This window comes from Terrapene carolina, unplaced genomic scaffold, assembly GCF_002925995.2.
Source record: "Terrapene carolina triunguis isolate 2854851 unplaced genomic scaffold, T_m_triunguis-2.0 Scaffold33392, whole genome shotgun sequence".
NCBI classification, from domain to species: Eukaryota; Metazoa; Chordata; order Testudines; family Emydidae; genus Terrapene; species Terrapene triunguis.
Window position 1 is genome coordinate 2,089,201 of NW_020697743.1, and position 18,161 is coordinate 2,107,361.

Genomic DNA, 18,161 nt, shown 5'->3' on the forward strand with positions numbered 1-18,161 from the left:
GCAAGATTGTACACATGATAAGGGGTTACAGGATTGGGCCCATACCAAGCAAAACCAAACACCGTTTTGGCTGTATAACCAGTTTCAGCAGGAATATACCAAGTTCACAATTTCTTTGGGCTGGTTTAAACATTTTATTCTGATAAAATCAATTCAGTGTAAATTATGGGCTTTCTTCCGTTTTTTCCGGAGATCAAACTACTGGAGAAATTTAACTTCTAAAGTGCATTCCACGGCTGTCTAAATGGGAGCTTTGAATGTGATTTCTACACACTCTATGTCACAGTATTTTAAATAGCTGATCAAAAGAACCTATAACAACCCAGTGAACTCTACCAGCATGTGTACCTTGCTTGTGGAGTAATTGCAGCTTAAACTCAACAGGGAAGAAAATGGGACCAGTCATAAGACTAACCCAGCGTTTGAAGTGAAATTGAGCACTGTGAATGTCTTGGCCCTCTTCGTCAATTCAGAAGTGCTACACTCTCCTACAGAGTTCCATCGTGGACCCTACAAAAGGAACAAGTTCTATCAAGCGGAGCACAAAGAATAAAGGAAACAAAAGCTTATGTTTTTTCATCTCTATTTATCTTTCACGTTCTGTGAGCCTTGCACTTTTCTGATCTGAAGAAGTCTAATTTTGCATTATTAATGGTAAAAATAAACTTAACAAAAAAAAAATCCCAAGAAACAAAGCACTAAAAGTGGGGCTATTTTTTCTTCTGTGCTGCTGCTCCTTTAAGAAAATCAAAACAAGTGAGATCATAGAGGGGGTGTTGGAGAATAGAGAGGTAGGCAAACAGCTGCATGCATTACTCCAGCTCATATTGTTAGCATGAACACTGGCATGGTTTTGCACATAAGCTTTTGAGAACCAGGTTGAAGAACATGCAATTTTTTGCTCCTTTCTGCAATTTTATCTTGAGGATTATGCTCTGAGGGGGGTTGAAAGTAAACTAGTAATGAATCCCCCTTTTACCCTGGGGGGGTATTCATAGCTTACAGAGAAGCAGTGTGAGATAAGAGTATAACATTAATGTGTAAGACAGAGCATTGTGCTGTGTAATGCCTCCTACAAAGCTCCAGAAGAAATCCCAGTCGTTAACAGAACTGGAAATAAATGAGAAAACAAAGTAAGATGTAATACTTGAAAAGCCACAAGCAGCAGAGAGAAAACCCATGAAATAACAAAGAGTGACTGACTGGAAGATGCACCAGGTTCAAGATAAGTGATGTCCATGAATGATGTCCAGGTTTTTTTTTTAACCAATGTTACTTTTTTAAATATCACATTCATGATCATGTAATTTTTCATTATTCAAGCAACACAAGCATACTGGGCACTGTAATACTGGGGTACAAACTGAATATTGATCTGGGGTGTCATTATTTTTTAAGCACATGGCACTCAGCAGAATAAAACAAAGAGACAGGCCCCTGCTTCCACGAGGCTGTAGTCTAATTCAGACAGGATTATATTACCAGTGAATTCTCAAATGAATGAGCTTTAATTTCTATTTCTTTCACTTATTACTTTGAAAAGTACCAGTCTCCCCCATAGAGGGTGAAGTCCTGGCCCAACTGAGGTCAATGGCAGTAGTCACGTTGATTTCAAAGAGACCAGATTTCATGTAAAATATCTGGGACACTGTACGAAAAAAAATAAGGAGTGGTGGGGAGAATTAAGCCCAAATGCAGCTAGTCAGCAAGTGCACAAGGAAAAAAGAGTGAAAGAAAAGGGGGCTAAGATGTACAAGTATACCAAATACAACCTTACACTTGGCTCTGGAGACAGCAGCCTAGGGATTCTGGCCAACATGGTAAGGGAGGCCCTAGATGGGACTCCAGAACCTAGAAGGTCCCCCACCCCGATGCAGACCGAACCTCAGGACAATGAGCCAAGACAACCGAAGCTATCCCAGTTGCTTTGGACAGACAGGTGGAGAGACGTCCCTTAGGCAGATCTTAGGTCCGTTAGGCGGGTTCAGGGAACTTTTCTGTTACTGCCGAGCTCCACTACAATCTTCTAAAAGTCTTGTCAAGTGGACACAAGCCCCAAAGGCCAACAAAATAGCCACACTCCGGAGTCTGAGCACCTCTGGCTACCCATGGCTGCTGGGACGGCTCCTGAGGCTGGCTGAACTGGTTCCAGGGCTAAACTTTGCTAGCCCTGGAATCTGGGAGCAAAGGTGACAGCTCTGTTGGACCCATGGTCTCGCCCATGCGCAGAGTGTACGCCACCCTCCACGAAAAGCAATTATATTTCGGTGAGATTGTGTCTCAGGATGCAGTTTACATAGATGAACAATTAATGTGGTTAAATAAACCAGTAAGGGCCCTATTCTGTCCTTGGTTGGACTCAAGCATTAACCCCAAAGCAAGTATTACATGAACAAAGGCTGAATGTAGCCCTGGCAGGATTATTGCTTCAGCTACGCTGATGCCTGACAGGCCACGGACTGTTAGGGATTATAAGAGACCCAGTGGAGGGTCAAACTCCAGCTTCCCCAGTGGCCTTTTCACTCCTGTTAGCGCTGCTGGGGAACAGCTCTGAACAGCGGCAGAGGCACAGGTATGAGCCTGTGGGGAGCGGGGAGAAAAGCCAGCACTGACTGGTTTGTGCAGTGGCGACTGTGAAGAGGTCACACCAGATAGGAGGAGGAAAGGGGAAGCTGGGGCTTTAGTTAAAAGAAAATGGGAAGTGTAGCTGGTTCAGTTCATTTCCCCAACCAGCTGCCAGCGGTTAGTGAAAGGCTTGCCCTGTCGCACAGTCGGGGGGCATTCTGAGGCGCCAGGAGCCCTTTGGACCCGCTTCACACCACCTCAGCTAATGGTACATCTACACAGGAGCTGGAAGGGGTCATTTTCAGCTTGGGGAGACATCTGGGTGCCAGCCGCCCGAGTACGTACCTGGGATCTCAGATGGGCTGGTACTCGGATGGCGAGCCTGAGTCACCATGGTAAGACTGCTATTTTTAGTGCACTAGCTAGAGCAGAACTGGCGCATATGTGTCTACTGGGGCTCCAAGCTGCAGTGTAGACATACCCCAATAGCTCGTATTTCTGGGCACTCTGGGCCACGTCTACACTACAAGCGGCACAGCTGCAGTGCTGCAGCTACGCCCCCGTGGCCCAGACACTTACTAGCGTGACGGAAAGGGGTCTCCTGAGAGGATGTCAATTTAGCAGTGTCTACCCCGGGGCTTATGTCGACTTAACTCTGCCCCTCGGGGAGTGAATTTTTCACAGCCCCGAGTGACCTAGATAGGTGTAGACCAGGTCTGAGTAAAAATGAGATGAATGGGAGGAGAAACAGGGCTGCACTACAGAAAAGCCCAGCCAATGGAGGGGTTTGACTCAATGTGATTTTGGCTTAGCGTCTCTCCCCTCAGAAACGTTGTTAAGCACTAAGGGCCCGGATTCCCTCAGCACACGTTTTACATGCAATGCTTCTCTGCTCAGAGAAGGCCAGTCTTGATTAAGAGTAACATTGTCAAAAGCAACTTTCAACAGGACTTTAAACTCCCAACCCACTTCGGTGCTTTTGAACATTTTCCCCTAAATGAAATGTATCATTTGGGGCCCAAAATGGGGAGAAATCGAAGTGGCAGATACCAACACAGACATCAGATACCAACCTCTTCCTCTCAGCTGTGCTGATGTGGCCAAAACGTTCTCTTCTGGCCAAAGTCACCAATGAGTTAGTAGCGTTTAACGTATTGCACCACGTGAGGCAGTGAAGGCAAAAAAATATATTTAGTCGGGTTCATACAGCTAAACAACAGCTATGTTACAGCGACATTGTACATCTCCCAAGAGCATTATGGGATACCTTGCAATAATTCTTCTGCAAGAGAAGAATAAATAATGGCTTTCATTAAAAATATCTTCTCCTGTATTAGGCATGTCAAGCCAGTTAATAGTGTTAGTGGTCCAGATTCAGGAAAAGGAGGAGTCTAAAGATATTCCAAAGAACAGGCATCCCACCTGGAGATTCTGGTCTTCTATTTTCCCCCCCACAAGTTTTTTAGCCAAAGACCCTGCAGTTTCACCCCAAGTCTCACTGCAGCATTGTTAATGTCTGCAACGCCCGTGTCAATAGCAAGATGAGCAGAGAGTGAACAGGCACGTGGGCCCTGCTGGTTTCTGTGTGGAGGTGACTGGATCGCCCGTGTCCCCGTGGCTGAGGTTCTACTGTAATGTAGCCATTAATGATGCGAATCCGGGGAGGTGGGTCAGTGGTACTGCAAGGCAAACAGAGAAGAATCTTGGTCAGCAGTTAGTCACAAGGGTCAATGATCACCACGGACCAGGAGTCAAATTGTCACAGAAATGCCCACAGGAGGGTCCACGGGCAACTTGTGGAGTTGCCTGCAGATCTTGTGGGTTCCTGAATGAGGCCGTGAGTTTGGCCTCCCTGACCCCTGGATCCACAAAGAAAGGGAGCCCTTCACTCTCCCCACGCTGAACCTCTCTAGCCCCACTGACAGCTGTTACTCCTGTCCCTGAGCTGGGATCTACCTGATTAGACTCCCCTTCACTCACAGACGGGACAGTCAATCCCAGGGGAGCAGAGAGGTATTAGCAACATTCCCGAGCCCCTGCAGCCAGCCTTTCGGCTGATCAGCAACCATAGCAGATAAGCAAATCTCGCCTTGCCACAGAGAAGGCTTTGCCGACCAGCATTATTGCCGCACACGTGGCACCAATTTATAGGGTTGATGCATCTGCTTTCAACAGCTGAGCCTGAACCCCGTCCAGGTTCTCCCCGGTTTGCACGTGCATGTTAGCATGAACCAAGCCTCTCTGCAGCCTCCATATAAGTGATGCTCCACGTGAAAGGGCACCACTGGCAGGTGGAGAAAGCACATAGGCCATACATGGGACAGTGAGAGTGAGGAAAATCCAGGCATCTATTAGAAATGCTTCTCGGTCTAGAGACCGAGAAGCAAAGGTCCACATGAAAAGCCTGTCCCAAAGAAGAGTGTGAGCTGTGGGCACTGCTCTCTGGATAACAGGTTGGAGCCAGATTTGACCCTGAGGCTATAGGTGGACACAGCTCAAATCCCCTGGCCCAGCATTGTTAGGTGGAAACTAAAATAAATTCCAGCAAGCACACCTGCCCAACAGTACAAGCGTATTCATTTCACTTGCACCAGCGAGCTCCAGCTGCTGTGCACTATTCCTGCTTTACGCTGGCCAAGTGCATTAAGCAAAAATGCTTGGGGAATTTGAAAGCAATTAGTCTGCTTTTTGAAAACACTTACCACTCCATATCCAAAAGCCCCCGCAGGTGGCTCCTACAGTAACTGGACAGAAGCCAGCTGGCAGTGCAACAAAGCAGACAGCAGATACATACAGGAGCACAGACAAGAGCAATTCAGGCCAAGCCCACTACAAGACTGTATGAAATCACTTGAGTTAGGCCTTTCATGTTTATGTGCTCACAGGAGTTAAGTTATGAATGGCCCAGACCCAAGCACAACAGATTTACCCACGGACAGAGATGGATATATAGGAGTAAGGGCTGTGACTTCCGAGATGGACTGAGTATTTATGTCTGAAGGGCTCCTGTGAATGACTGAATTTCATCAGTGACGTGAAACAGCACCACTAGGTGGGGTAGTTAGCACAACAGAAGCATGCAAAGGGGTTTGTTTGCTCTTTTCGGGAACTGTCCATCACCCAGAGATAATGTAGGATATCTAGGGCGTAAAGTTAGTATTAATTTGCCACACATTCAAACACAGGGCAGAGACCCCTGCAATGGAAAGAATCGAACCTGAAGGGCAGTGATGGGCAGGTTAGTGACAGTATGGTGCATATACAGTGGCGTCCTACAGTTCTCCCTAGCTGGAAGGCACCGGGCAGATAACCAAGAAGAAATAAACATCACTCCACTTGTTTTCCCCCAGTACAGAAGATGTTTGGGAGGCTCATCCTCTAGCCATTTACTCCCTCTGCTGCTAGGGTCACTACTAAAAATCAGACTTTGTTTCTGGTTCAAGTGATGCATTTCATGGGTGGAAAGAAAACTGCAAAGGAGCAAAAAACGAGATCTGGTCTCTGCCAGTCCCGAGGCCCTAAAGGCACATACACCTGGAGTCAGGAGGGTGTTGCTGACAGTAGCCACCAACAGAACTTTCTCCCTGGAGGTCTGACTAGCGCATTCCTGAAGTGGAAATTGGAGAAACAGCCCTTACCCCCGGTTATGCTCAACTGACACTTCCTCCCATCTTACCACAGCTGATCCTGCAAACACAGAGGAGTAGGCTTAGCACGAGTAGTTCCATTGCCTTCAGTAGGAATAGCGCATGCCTCAAGTTGAACGTGTGTGGGTGTATGAAGGGTCAGGGCCTACACTGGTAAAGGCTCTGCGTTATCCTTTAGGACTGTCTGCCGAAGGTCAAGCTAATACCAACTATAGCAATAAAAACCACCACCAACTATAACTAACATCAACTTTATTACCTGCAGTAAACGAAAATTAGAGCAACCTATGCAACCATATGTAATAAACAGTAGAATGATCATCTCTGCATTTAAACTCAGACAAGAACAGCCATTGCAGTTCTCCCCCAACCTGTCCCCGTAATATATCACTCAGAGGGATGGAAAAGCCAGGATATATTGATGTAATGTATCAAGGCGGTGCAGGTGCTCTGAAGTGTTCTCTACCTTGAGGCTGATGAAAAATAATGATTATGAACAATGATGCAGGGAGTCCCACTGAACTGAATTGAGAAACTTGTTCAAAATTCGTAGGGGCCGATTCTCCATTGCCCTGCCCCTTCGGCAGTCATTTAAACAGCACACAGTGGGAGTGGAACGCTCCCAGTCCAAATGAGCACATTGCACAGGGGGAAACGTTGGCACAAGGTGATGGAGGATCAGAGCTGCATTTTATCAGATGGGAAGGAAATAAGTAAATCTACAGATGCACATTTAGCAGTGGGTCAGTGGCAGATGGAAGGTGCTTGAGGAACGACACACAGTTCAAAAGGCGGCTATGGCTCTTGTGGTTATATGTGTCCTAGGAGGGTCAGCTCTCTTGGTCGGGAAAACCACCTTAGTCGCCTCTTCCCCACCCCAACCCCACCTTATTTTTGATACTAACCCAATTATGCAGACAGAACCAATTGCATTGTTAATGGTGTGTTAGGGCACTAGAGACATGAACAGGTGCCTTTTTATTATTATTTAAATCTAAATGCATAAATAAGAATTGCAGGAGATAAGAGGCCGAATTCTGCTCTTTGGATTTGCCCCAGAGGAAGTGAGCAGAGTTTAAAACACAGGGTTTGTGGTATGTTAATGAGCCGCGATAAACAGCCAATCTTAATGTAGCGGAGTGCCCTCCCTCCCCCACCGGTTGGTACCTTTCTTCAATGCGAACCCAGAGGTCGTTAAACTGGCGCAGCCTTTGCTTCTTCTGTTGCTTCTTCTTCTTCTTCTTGTATTTCCTGTCCACTTTCTCCAGCAGGTCGACACTCTCGGGCAGCAGCAGGTGGGGCAGAAGCTCCTCTTCCTCTTTCTGAGGATGCGGCGGGCGGTGCAGCTCCTGGGCGATCACATAGGGGGTGTACGCCGGTGAGGATGATGAGAAGGTTGACCAGGTTTTTTGATTCTTCCCGCTGGGAGGAAAGAAAACCAGAATGTTTGGAACGCCCTTGAGTGGAGGTCTTGGTCCAGCCCCATGGCAACCGAGATGCCATGCAGCCTCCTGATCCCCTACGTCAACAAGTATTTCCCCCTGGAAGTTCTGCTGGTTTAAATCTTATCTACCCATCCTCTGTTTCCCCCCCAAGTCACACCTCGGGTCAAGCAGAGTCTCTTCAGTTGAGAGGGCCTAAGGAAAGAGTGTCTCCGACACGGAGCAATGCACAGGCGGAGCTCAGGAGGAAAAGATCATTCAAGGATAACATAATGCACTTGGCTGACGACATTGCCAAAACACCGCTGCTGAGAGGCGCTGAGTGCCTGCTGAAGTCAGACTGGCAGATACTCACCGTTTCTCAGAATCAGGCCAAAAAATAAGAGATTCTAAGGCCAGAAGGGACCATGATGCTCATCTGGTCTGACCTCCTCCATAGCACAGCCCTGTTATTCCTGCATCCGGCCCAGCTTGAGGTGGAATGATCTGTTAGAAAGGCAGCCAGTCTGGGGGCAGGTCGGCACTTCAAACACTGCAGCGGCACAGCTGCACTGCTGTAGTGCTTAAGGGAAAACGCTCCTACGCCGATGGGAGAGTTTCTACCCTTGGCGTAGTTAATCCACCTCCTCGAGAGGAGGGAGCTCTGTCACCTATCGACACAGCGCTGTCTACACATTGGGTTAGGTTGGTATAACTGCATTGGTTTTAGATTTTTCACACCCCAAGCTATGTGGTCATACCGATATAGGTCCGTAGTGTAGACCTGGCCTAGGTTTAAAGGCTCCAAAGGATGGACAATTTACCACATCCCTTGGGGTAAGCTGAATTACCCTCACCGTTCCAAAACTGCATCTTGTAAATAAGCGATCTAGCGACGAAAGGCTCTATATGTCATTAGCAATCCCTGGAGCCATGTAGGCCCTCAGAGATGGGACAAACAGAAGCAGAGAATGCATTTGAGATGGTCTATAACTGGCCTTTTAATGAAGAGTTTGATACAGCTTCTGATAGAATCTTAGTTACAGGGTTAAGCCACACTCACGGCCATGCTGCCGTTTCCACTGGGGAATCTAAACACCAGTTCTGAAGTATTCACTGGCAGCTAGAAAAGATGGTTCAGTGGTTAGGGCACAGGCTTGAGAGCTGAAAGACCAGCATGCAGTTCCCTGCTCTCCCGGTGACCTTGGCAAGTCACTTAGTCTCTCGTTGCTCTGCTACCCATCTGTCAAAAGAGAGACCTGCCCTGCCCTACCTTGCAGGTGTGTGCTGATGAGAAATACATGGAAGCCTGTGAGATGTTCAGGCACTACAGTAAGGGGCCCCTATGGGATGGAGAGTTTTAATGGGAGATGTGGGTCAGGTCAGCCTGCCGCTTGGTGGCAGCAGATCCCATCGATTCAGGGGGGGATCTAGGCCAGCGCTAGAGGCTGGAGGCCCCTAGGATAGCAAAGCTGAAGCATGCTGCAGAGAGGAGACACTTGCAGGTAGGCCATGTGCTGGGGCAAGGAAGGTTCTTTCCCCCACAAGGCTGGCTCTGGGGAGCACAGGGACCACTCCCGCCTCTAAAAAGCAGTTATGGGCCTGCTGCTCTTCCTCTGAACCTGGCTGCCATAGGCGGTGGCTATAATAGGCCAGGGCAAGCTAAGCCTCCCCGGTGTACTGCAGCCGCTGGGCACTGGTTGTGCGGTCTGCACGGGAAGTTTTTGCTTATCATTATGCCCCATGCAGGTTCCGGGGCGGCTGAGGAGGCAGTATGTGCTACTCAGCTTCTCGGGTTCCTCCCTAGACTCAGGTTCTTCAAGAAAAGACAAGTTTTTCCCACAGGGCGGCTTGGGGTCTCAGGAGGGGAGGTGTGGCGTTGCTGGGGCGGCTTCGGCCGGCCCAGGGATCCTCTGGGCGGGGGGAGAGGGGGTGGGGTCCTCCAGCCACGAGGGGGCGAGGGTGACCTCAGGCAGAACAGGTGGGGCCGGGGGGCTCCACCCGCCACCCATGCTGGCGGTGAAGTAGGAGCTGGTGCAACCAGGGAAGAAATCTGCCTCATCTTCAAGCAGACACTATCTGCCTGGTGCCCCTTTTGGGGCACTGCAGCTCTGCACCATGCCTGATGCAGGGAAGTAGCTTTAAAGCTACAACCCAATCCTTGGTGTCTGTAAGAAAGGGTATTTTCCCTCAAGTGGAGCCCAAGCAAATTCCTCTTAAGCACCTGGACAATCTATCTTTTTAACGGCATTCCATTCAAAGCTGGAGCACAGCCTGAATACCTGAGTGATCTGGAGGTTAACTTATAGCATGAGGAGAAGCAGCAGACAGGCTGGAGACTGTCTTTGGCTGCAATTATTCAAGATAGTTTAAGTCCAAAGCAGACTGCAAAGAGTTACAAAACTGGGTGACTGGGCAAGGAAATGGCAGATGAAATTCAATATTTATAACCGCACAGTAATGCACATTGGAAAACACAATCCCAAGTATACATATACAATGATGGGGTCTACACTAGTTGTTACCACTCAAGAAAGAGATCTTGGCGTCATTGTGGATAGTTCTCTGAAAACATCCGCTCAATGTGCAGCGGCAGTCAAAAAAAGCGAACAGAACGTTGGGAACCATTAGGAAAGCGATAGATAATATGACAGATAATATAATGCCACTATATAAATCCATGATACGCCCACACCTTGAACACTGCATGCAGTTTTGGTTGCCTCATCTCAAAAAAGCTATATTGGAATTGGAAAAAGTAGAAGGAATAGCAACAAAAACGATTAGGGGTCTAGAACAGGAGGAGAGATTTAAAAGACTGGCACTGTTCCTCTTGGAAAAGAGACAACTGAAGGAGGATATGATAGAGATCAATAAAACCATGAATGGTGTGGAGAAAGTGACTAAGGAAGTGTTATTTACCCCTTCACATAACACATGAATCAGAGGTCACCCAATGAAATTAACAAGCAGCAGGTTTAAAGCAAACATAAGAATGTACTTTGTCACACAATGCACAGTCAACCTGTGGAACTCATTGCCAGGGGATGCTGTGAAGGCCAAAACTGTAACTGGGTTCAAAAAAGAACTAGATAAGTTCATGGAGGATCAGTCCATCAATGGCTATTAGCCAGGACAGTCAGGAATGCAACCCCATGCTTTGGGTGTTCCTAAACCTCTGACTGCTAGAAGCTGCGACTAGAGGAGAAGGGATGGATCACTTAATAATTGCCCTGTTTTGTTCACTCCCTCTGAAACATCTGACAGTGGCCACTGTCAGAAGACAGGATACTGGGCTAGAAGGACCATTGGTCTGACCCACGATGGCTGTTCTTGTGTTCTTAAATATAAAAGGAAGAGAGTGAACAAAAAAATGTTGCTTTCACCAGCTGACCATTCCCTGGGAGTACAATGAGCATTTCCCTTCTCCTGCTGCAACGGCAGAGTCAGGCTTCCAGAGAGGAGATGGGCTGATTTCAGTGAGAGTTTGGAGTTTCCAGACTGGTCTGGTCACTGAACCTGAACTTTGTGATGGAATTTAAAGCAAGTTTCAATCAAACAGATCAAAGGCGAGAGGACGTGGAATGGAATGCGAGTCCCCGTTGGAAGGGGAGAACGAAATTAGGAGTGAATTTCCAATCAATTCCCGAAGAAAACTGAGAACTGAACTCTGAGCCAGGATGACTAAGAGGACAGAGGCAGTGCCAAGAAATGAGAAGGAGAAGGCCCTCTGAAGAAAGATCTCAGATAGAGACACTTAATACATGGCTGGGTTTGGAATGCAAACAGATCCTGAGCTATTCTTCCCTTTTCAAGCACTACAGTGCCCTGGTTCCCTCCACCCAGTCTTGCCTGCCCTTCTCTCAGCTTCTTATAGCATCACCGCTGGGTCCTGGGCATGCTACAAACTTGCTGAGCTCCTCCACATTTAATTCCCTCTTAAAGACCCACTGCTACTGTGCTGCCTACAGCAACCTGCGTGGACCTGTTTTGTTGTCCTTCCCCCAACCTCTGTCATCCCATCTGTCCTGAACTGTGAGCAAGGACCGCCCCTTTGTGAGGGTTTGGAAAGCACCTAGCATTTCATGGGCACTGCCACAAACACATCACAGTGAGATTTCGGAATCCAATCCTTTGGTGAGTATAGGAGGCACCTATTCAAATAGCACAGGGCACCTGTTCTATTCACTGTTCACACACATCATCCTCGTATTTTTAGAGTGACCCGGTTATTACAGGTGCAGATCTCAGGCCTTTGAATGGCAGCAGATCCCAGACCCAAAGGGACCCAGGGATAGTCAGAGGCCTGGAGACATGGCGCATCCCCCTCCCCTGGGGCCAGGTCGCCCCGGCAGAATTCTCCTTGAGCGCGGCAGCTGCAGAGGGGAGCGGGAGTCGCACTCATCACGGCTGTGATTGTATGATGAATATTTTATGAAATACATATTCAGCCTAAAATCAGGAATAACATTTAACAGCTCAAAATAGAGACACCGGGAGCTTAATTAAATTCAGGGCACTATATATATAACTGTCCTCAGTGCTCTCTGCTGTGGGGCTGGAGCAGTGTCTCTCTCCTCCTCGCCCTTTGCTAGGGCAGGAGCCCTGTCTCCCCCTCCATGCTCAAGCTCCTGCCCTTTCAACATCCTAGGCCCCATAGAGTGTCCCTCTCAGAGGTGCCCTTGCCGCAGCTGGCTCTGCCGGTTCCTCCCAGAGCTGTGAGCTCAACTCACTTGGTCTCCTGTCTGGTTCCCCGTTCACAGAAAAGCGTGCGCATGCACACAGAGTGAGCGTGCAAGTCAGGGCTATGGCCCCTGTATGTTCCCTTTGCACGACGGTGGCTCAAAGGGGACCTCAGGTTGACCTAAGAGGGAAGCTGAGGATGCTGCCACTACACAATATCACACCTCTGGAGGGCAGGCTGTTTATGTGCAGCTCTATTTATCCTCACCCTCCTCTCTCCCCCCCCCCCCTTACCTGACAGCCCTTCACTCTGCTCTGTTCCCTGTGCTGCAGATTGGCTTCCTTTCTGTTTCGCTCTGAAGCGTTTGCTTCAGCCACTTGCTGTTCTTCCCCTCGTCTCTTATGTTCATCTTCCCATTTTACAATAATGTTACAAGTGACTTCAGGGCCAATGAACAGTGCCAGACTGAGATGCCAAGATACTTCCCCATAAGTCTTCCCTGACCTGCAGGGATAGGACATAAAGCTAAAGGGACATTTTACTTCCCATATTCATGCAGGTCTTTTACGGTGAGACAGCCTCCTAGGATAGCGGGCATGGGAATGTGCTTACATGTCCACTGGGGCTGGGCTGAGATCATATGTCATAGATTGCCATCATCTAGGAATGACTTTTGACCATTTACCGACCTACAGGCCTGTTAGTTTGACCTCAATTGTATGCAAGGACTCGGAACAAATTTTGAAAGAGAAAGTAGTTAAGGATGTAGAGGTTAATGGTACTTGGGATAAAATACAACATAGTTTTACAAAAGGTAGATTGTGCCAGCCCAATCTTTGAGAAGATAGCTGATTTTTTTAGGCAAAGGAAATGCAGTAGATCTAATCTATCTGGACTTTAGTAAGGCATTTGATACAGGTCCACATGGGAAATTATTAAATTGGAGAAGATGGGGATTAATAGAGAACTGAAAGGTGGATAAGGAATTGGTTGAAGGGGAGACTACAACGGGTCATGCTGAAAGGTGAACTGTCAGGCTGGACGGAGATTATTGGTGGAGTTCCTCAGGGCTTGGTCTTGGGACCAATCTTATTTAACATTTTCATTAAATGCCCTTGGCACAAAAAGTGGGAGTGTGCTTATAAAATCTGCAGATGACACAAAGTTCTGAGATATTGCCAATACGGAGGAGGACCGGAATACAGACGCTCCCCGACCTACGCAAGCGTTCTGTTACGGAACACCTTGCGTAACTCGAATTTTGCGTAAGTCAGAAACGTATACCTGACCCTTAGGCAAAACAACAACAAAATAAACCCCAAAACAAACCAAAAAACCCTCCTATTTCTAGCTTACAGAATTTTTTCCGTAAGTGTGGATTTGCGTAAATCGGGTTTGCATAACCCGGGGGTGGGGTGGGAGGGGGGGCGTCTGTATCATACAAGAAGCTATGGATGACCCTGTAAACTGGAGCAATAGAAATGGGATGAAATTTAATAGTGCACAGTGCAAGGTGCACATTTAGGGACTAACAACAAGAATTTTTGCTATAAGCTGGGGATGTATCAGTTGGAAGTGACAGAGCAGAGCAAAGACCTGACTGTATTGGTTGATCACAGGATGACTGAGCCGCCAATATGATGCGGCCATGAAAAAGGCGAATGCAATCCTAGGATGCATCAGGCAAGGTATTTCCAGTAGAGACAGGGAAGTGTTAGTACCAGGATACAAGGCACTGGTGAGACCTCATCTGGAATAGTCTGTGAAGTTCTGGTCTTCCATGTTTAAAGAGAGATGAATTGCAACTGGAACAGGTGCAGAGAAAGGCTGCTAGGATGATCCGAGAAATGGAAAACCTACCTTATGAGAGGAGACTCAAAGAGCTTGGCTTGTTTAGCCTAACCAATAGAAGGCTGAAGGGAGATAGGATTGCTGTCTATAAATACATCAGAGGGAGAAATACCAGGGAGAAAGAGAAGTTATTTAAGTTAAGCACCAATGTGGACACAAGAACAAATGGAAATAAAGTGTCCATCAACAAGTTTAGCCTTGAAATTAGACAAAGGTTTCTAACCAGCAGAGGAGTGAAGTTCGGGAACAGCCTCCCAAAGGGGAGCAGTGGGGGGCAAAAAAACCCAAAAAACCACCCTACTGGCTTCAAGACTGAGCTTGATACCTTTATGGAGGGGATGGTATGATGAGACTGCCTACAATGGCATGTAGCCTATCTGCGACTGCTCGCAGCAAATATCTCCAATGGCTGGAGATGGGACACTAGATGGGGAGGGCTCTGAGTAACTACAGAGAATTCTTTCACAGGTGTCTGCCTGGTGGGACTTGCCCACTTGCTCAGAGTCTAAGGTCTATTTGGTGTCGGGAAGGAATTTCCCCCCAGCTCAAATTGGCAGAGACCCGGGGGGGTTTCACCTTCCTTTGCAGCATGTGGCACGGATCATTTGCAGGTTTAAACTAGTGTAAATAGTTGCTTCTCTGCAACTTGAAGTCTTTAAATCATGATGTGAGGACTTCAGTAACTAAGCCTGAGGTCTATTACAGGAGTGGTGGGTGAGGTTCTGTGGCCTGCAGCGTGCTGGAGGTCAGACTGACGGTCACTTCTGACCTTAAAGTCTATGAGTCTAAGCAGGTTCAAGCCAGTGACCGAGAGGTGAAAGCCTCTGTATCCCATTACCAGGCCTCTGAGCTATCCTGTCATGAGCCTCAAAATCATCCCAAGAGGGATTTTCCTTCCTTTGTTTTTCATTCTGTTCTAAACTCATTTCCCATCTTAACCCTGCTTTGAAATAGTTCGAGATGACCATTCCGAACATTTTAACAGAGCCATTTATCTTCATTTTTTTCTCTGAATACAGGATTAATCTCTGTCTCCCTGATCACCTTCCTCGTTCAGCAGGTTTCAGCCACAGCCCCACCAAGGGCTTCATTCTCAGCTCTCTCACTGCACATCATAAAATGCAGCAAGTTCTGATTTCAGGGGGAGGTTTTCGAAGGCACAAATGGCAGTTAATTAGGCACTGAACTTTCCCTGACTGTCAGTGGGAGTTAGGGGCCTGTTTCTTTGACACCCACCCTTGCCTCCTTCGATGTATAAAATACTATGGGCAAAACCCTGGCCCTGTTCCAAGCAAGGGGAGTTTTGCCATTGATTTCAATGGGGTCAAGATTTTACTCTGTGACTTTTCTTTAGCCTTTGTTTTTATTCCCATCTCGAGGCCACGTGAAGTGGGATTTAGGACGGCGTGAGCTCTCTTTTTCTGGAGCGTAAGAAGTTGCCACAGCAGTTGTAAAGAATGATTGGCCGAAAGGCTCTCCTCAAACAGAAACCTCATTTTAAACCATGCACTTTTTCTTTGAAAAAAGAAGCGATTCAAGTATTAGATGCTGATTGGCTATTATGGATGAGCATAGAGGGCTCGCCTACACAGGGCGCTACCCAGTGGTGTTCAGATAATACAGTGATGAGTGTAGGACAAGAACCTCTAGAGAACAGAGTACTGCTGACAACAGGGCTATGGCAAGGCATGAGGCTGAAACCCATGCTGAGGCTGGTTTAAGGGCAAGTATAGACCATGACCAAGCATCCTCAGCACCATGTGAGAAGCCAAGGTTAAAATGTAGCCCGACAAGGAGCTTACATCCCTTGTGGTAATAGTCGACGCCAGTGAAAGGATTCAAGGAGGAAGGTGACGTGGTCAGGAGGAAAGGAAGTGACTTCATTAATATTATTTGTCGTACCGTGGTGCCTAGGAGTTCCTACATTAGACCACAAGAAAAAGATGGTCCCAGCCCCAGCGAGCCCCTTTAGTAGAGGTGTTTGGGAAGGAGGTATGGTGACTGTGGTGCTCAGAGAAGGAACTATGACAATAATCAAGGAAGAGGTATGTGGGGGAAGGAGATATAAAGGGAAATATTACAGTAGTCAAGGTGAAAGATGACCAAAATGCGAACAAAGGTTTTAGCAGTGAGAATACAAGGGAACGGGCTTATTTTAGATACTAGGCCAGAACATGGGATTTAGCGAGTACCCATATGTGCAGCAGGGGAGAGAGCAATGGAAGATGGGGGCCAAGATGGCAAGCCAAGCAGGGAGAATAATGAAATGATCAGTTGTGATGAAGAAAGGAGGCAGAACAGGGAGATCAGAGATTTGGAGTCTGAAATATTGGCAGGAAGTCCAGAAGGAGATGGCTGAGACAGAGGGAGATGCAAGGCTAGACTGAGGGGGAGATGGAGCAGTTCTCTGGTAACTGAAACCATGGCAGAACACCTGAGAGAGAGCACAGAGGGAGACCAAGATGAGTTGAGGAGAAAACCTTGAAGGCTATCCATAGGTAGGAGTGAAGGCAGGATGAGGAAAGAGTGCTCAGCAAGGAGAAGCAGAATAGAAAAGTGTCCTCGTCTAAAAAGAAGGATAAAATGGAGGAAGAGAGAGTGATCAATGGTAGCGGTGGCAGCAGTACAAGAGTACAGCTTAGTACAAAGAGGGTCATGGAGGATGCTGGTGAGGCCAGCTCCAGAGTGGAGAGGCTGGAAGTCAGATTGGAAAGGTCAAGGAGAGCGTTGCACAAGGAGTCAAGGCAGAGCAGACTCAGGGGGTTTAGAGAGAGTACAGGGGATGGGGTGACAGGTGAGACCAAGGGAAGACTTTTCAGGATAAGTGATATGTCACTGTACTTGTGTACAAGGGGAAAAGAGGCACAGGGGAGGGACTGGTTAAACACACAAGAGAGGGAAGGAATGGGAGAAAGGTCCCAGGAGCACAGGACGTGGGGGAAGATGTGCCAAGCTGGGGTTGGGGTGGGGAAAAGGGACTATAAAACAGAAAAACCAGCAGCCCTTCCCTTTTTGTGCTGCACTATGACAAGCCAGCTTGCCCGCCCAAACAGATTTAACTTGCCGTTCATAACTACCTGCTAACTCAAGGCTTTAGAAGTGATGGGAAAAACATGTCCAAGTCAATGTGAAAAAGCAACCTGGCAAGTGTCATGCAGACCACATTTCCAAATGAGCTCCCAGAAGATAAACAGAGCAAAGGAATTGTACTGGGAAATAGCAAAGAAGAGCAGTCTATGTGTAATGATGTCTGTCTATTTCCACAGTATCTCTATGGTCGTCTACAGCTTATCTATCTCAATGGCTATTCAAATATGATAAAAACATGAATATATTACTTGTTGATGGGTTGTCCAGCAGGAGTGTGTTCTACCTCATACCCTTCTCTTCCCAAAACATCAATCACTGTGTTGTTGCCCATGAAATGACCTGCAGTTAAGAAAAAAAATTAGAAACTTTGGAGCAAAGCAAACAAGAATAGCAGTAACCATCCTCACCCCTCCCAAAGAAAAATGCCCCTCGACAATCCACCATAGCCGCACTTCTAGGAGCAGAAGATCTGTCAGAGCAACTGGTTTCCATTTCTCTTCTATGAGCTCTTGAAAAAGTACATCATACACCAAAATTATTGGAGAAGTGTCAATACCGGTGATCTGGCTGGTGCCAGAATGTTCTCATTGGGTCATTCTGAAGTTCCCTGCTGCTAATCACCACCAATATGCCACTGTGGTAAATAAATGATTCTGTCCTCCTTACATTTCTCCTGTAGATTCAACTGGATAAAGTACCCTTCACTTCCTATCCCAAACTGTTCCCAAGTGTTCCTGCACATTGGCACACAGGCAGGGACGCTGGAACAGTTTGTACAGTGCGGGTACAGAGAGCCATTGAACCAAACTGTAAACCCTGTATATGATGGAAACCACTTCAAGCACCAGCACGTGTGTGAACAGGTACTGCCCTCTGACCTCATAACAGATGAGGTCATTCAGA

The 18,161-nt window shown here is 47.4% G+C and overlaps 1 protein-coding gene across 1 annotated transcript in view; it reads right to left on the minus strand.

Annotated features, from left to right (window-relative positions):
* Positions 1-3,801: 3,801 nt before the first annotated feature.
* Positions 3,802-18,161, minus strand: part of LOC113409454 (metalloprotease TIKI1-like) — a 107,436-nt gene continuing 93,076 nt past the window's right edge. The window contains exons 5-7 of the mRNA XM_026663377.2: positions 17,507-17,597; positions 7,380-7,634; positions 3,802-4,244 (exon numbers count right to left, since the gene is read on the minus strand). Of these exons, the coding sequence (XP_026519162.1) occupies positions 4,061-4,244; positions 7,380-7,634; positions 17,507-17,597 (530 nt within the window). The 3' untranslated portion in view covers positions 3,802-4,060. The remainder of the gene's footprint in view (positions 4,245-7,379; positions 7,635-17,506; positions 17,598-18,161) is intronic.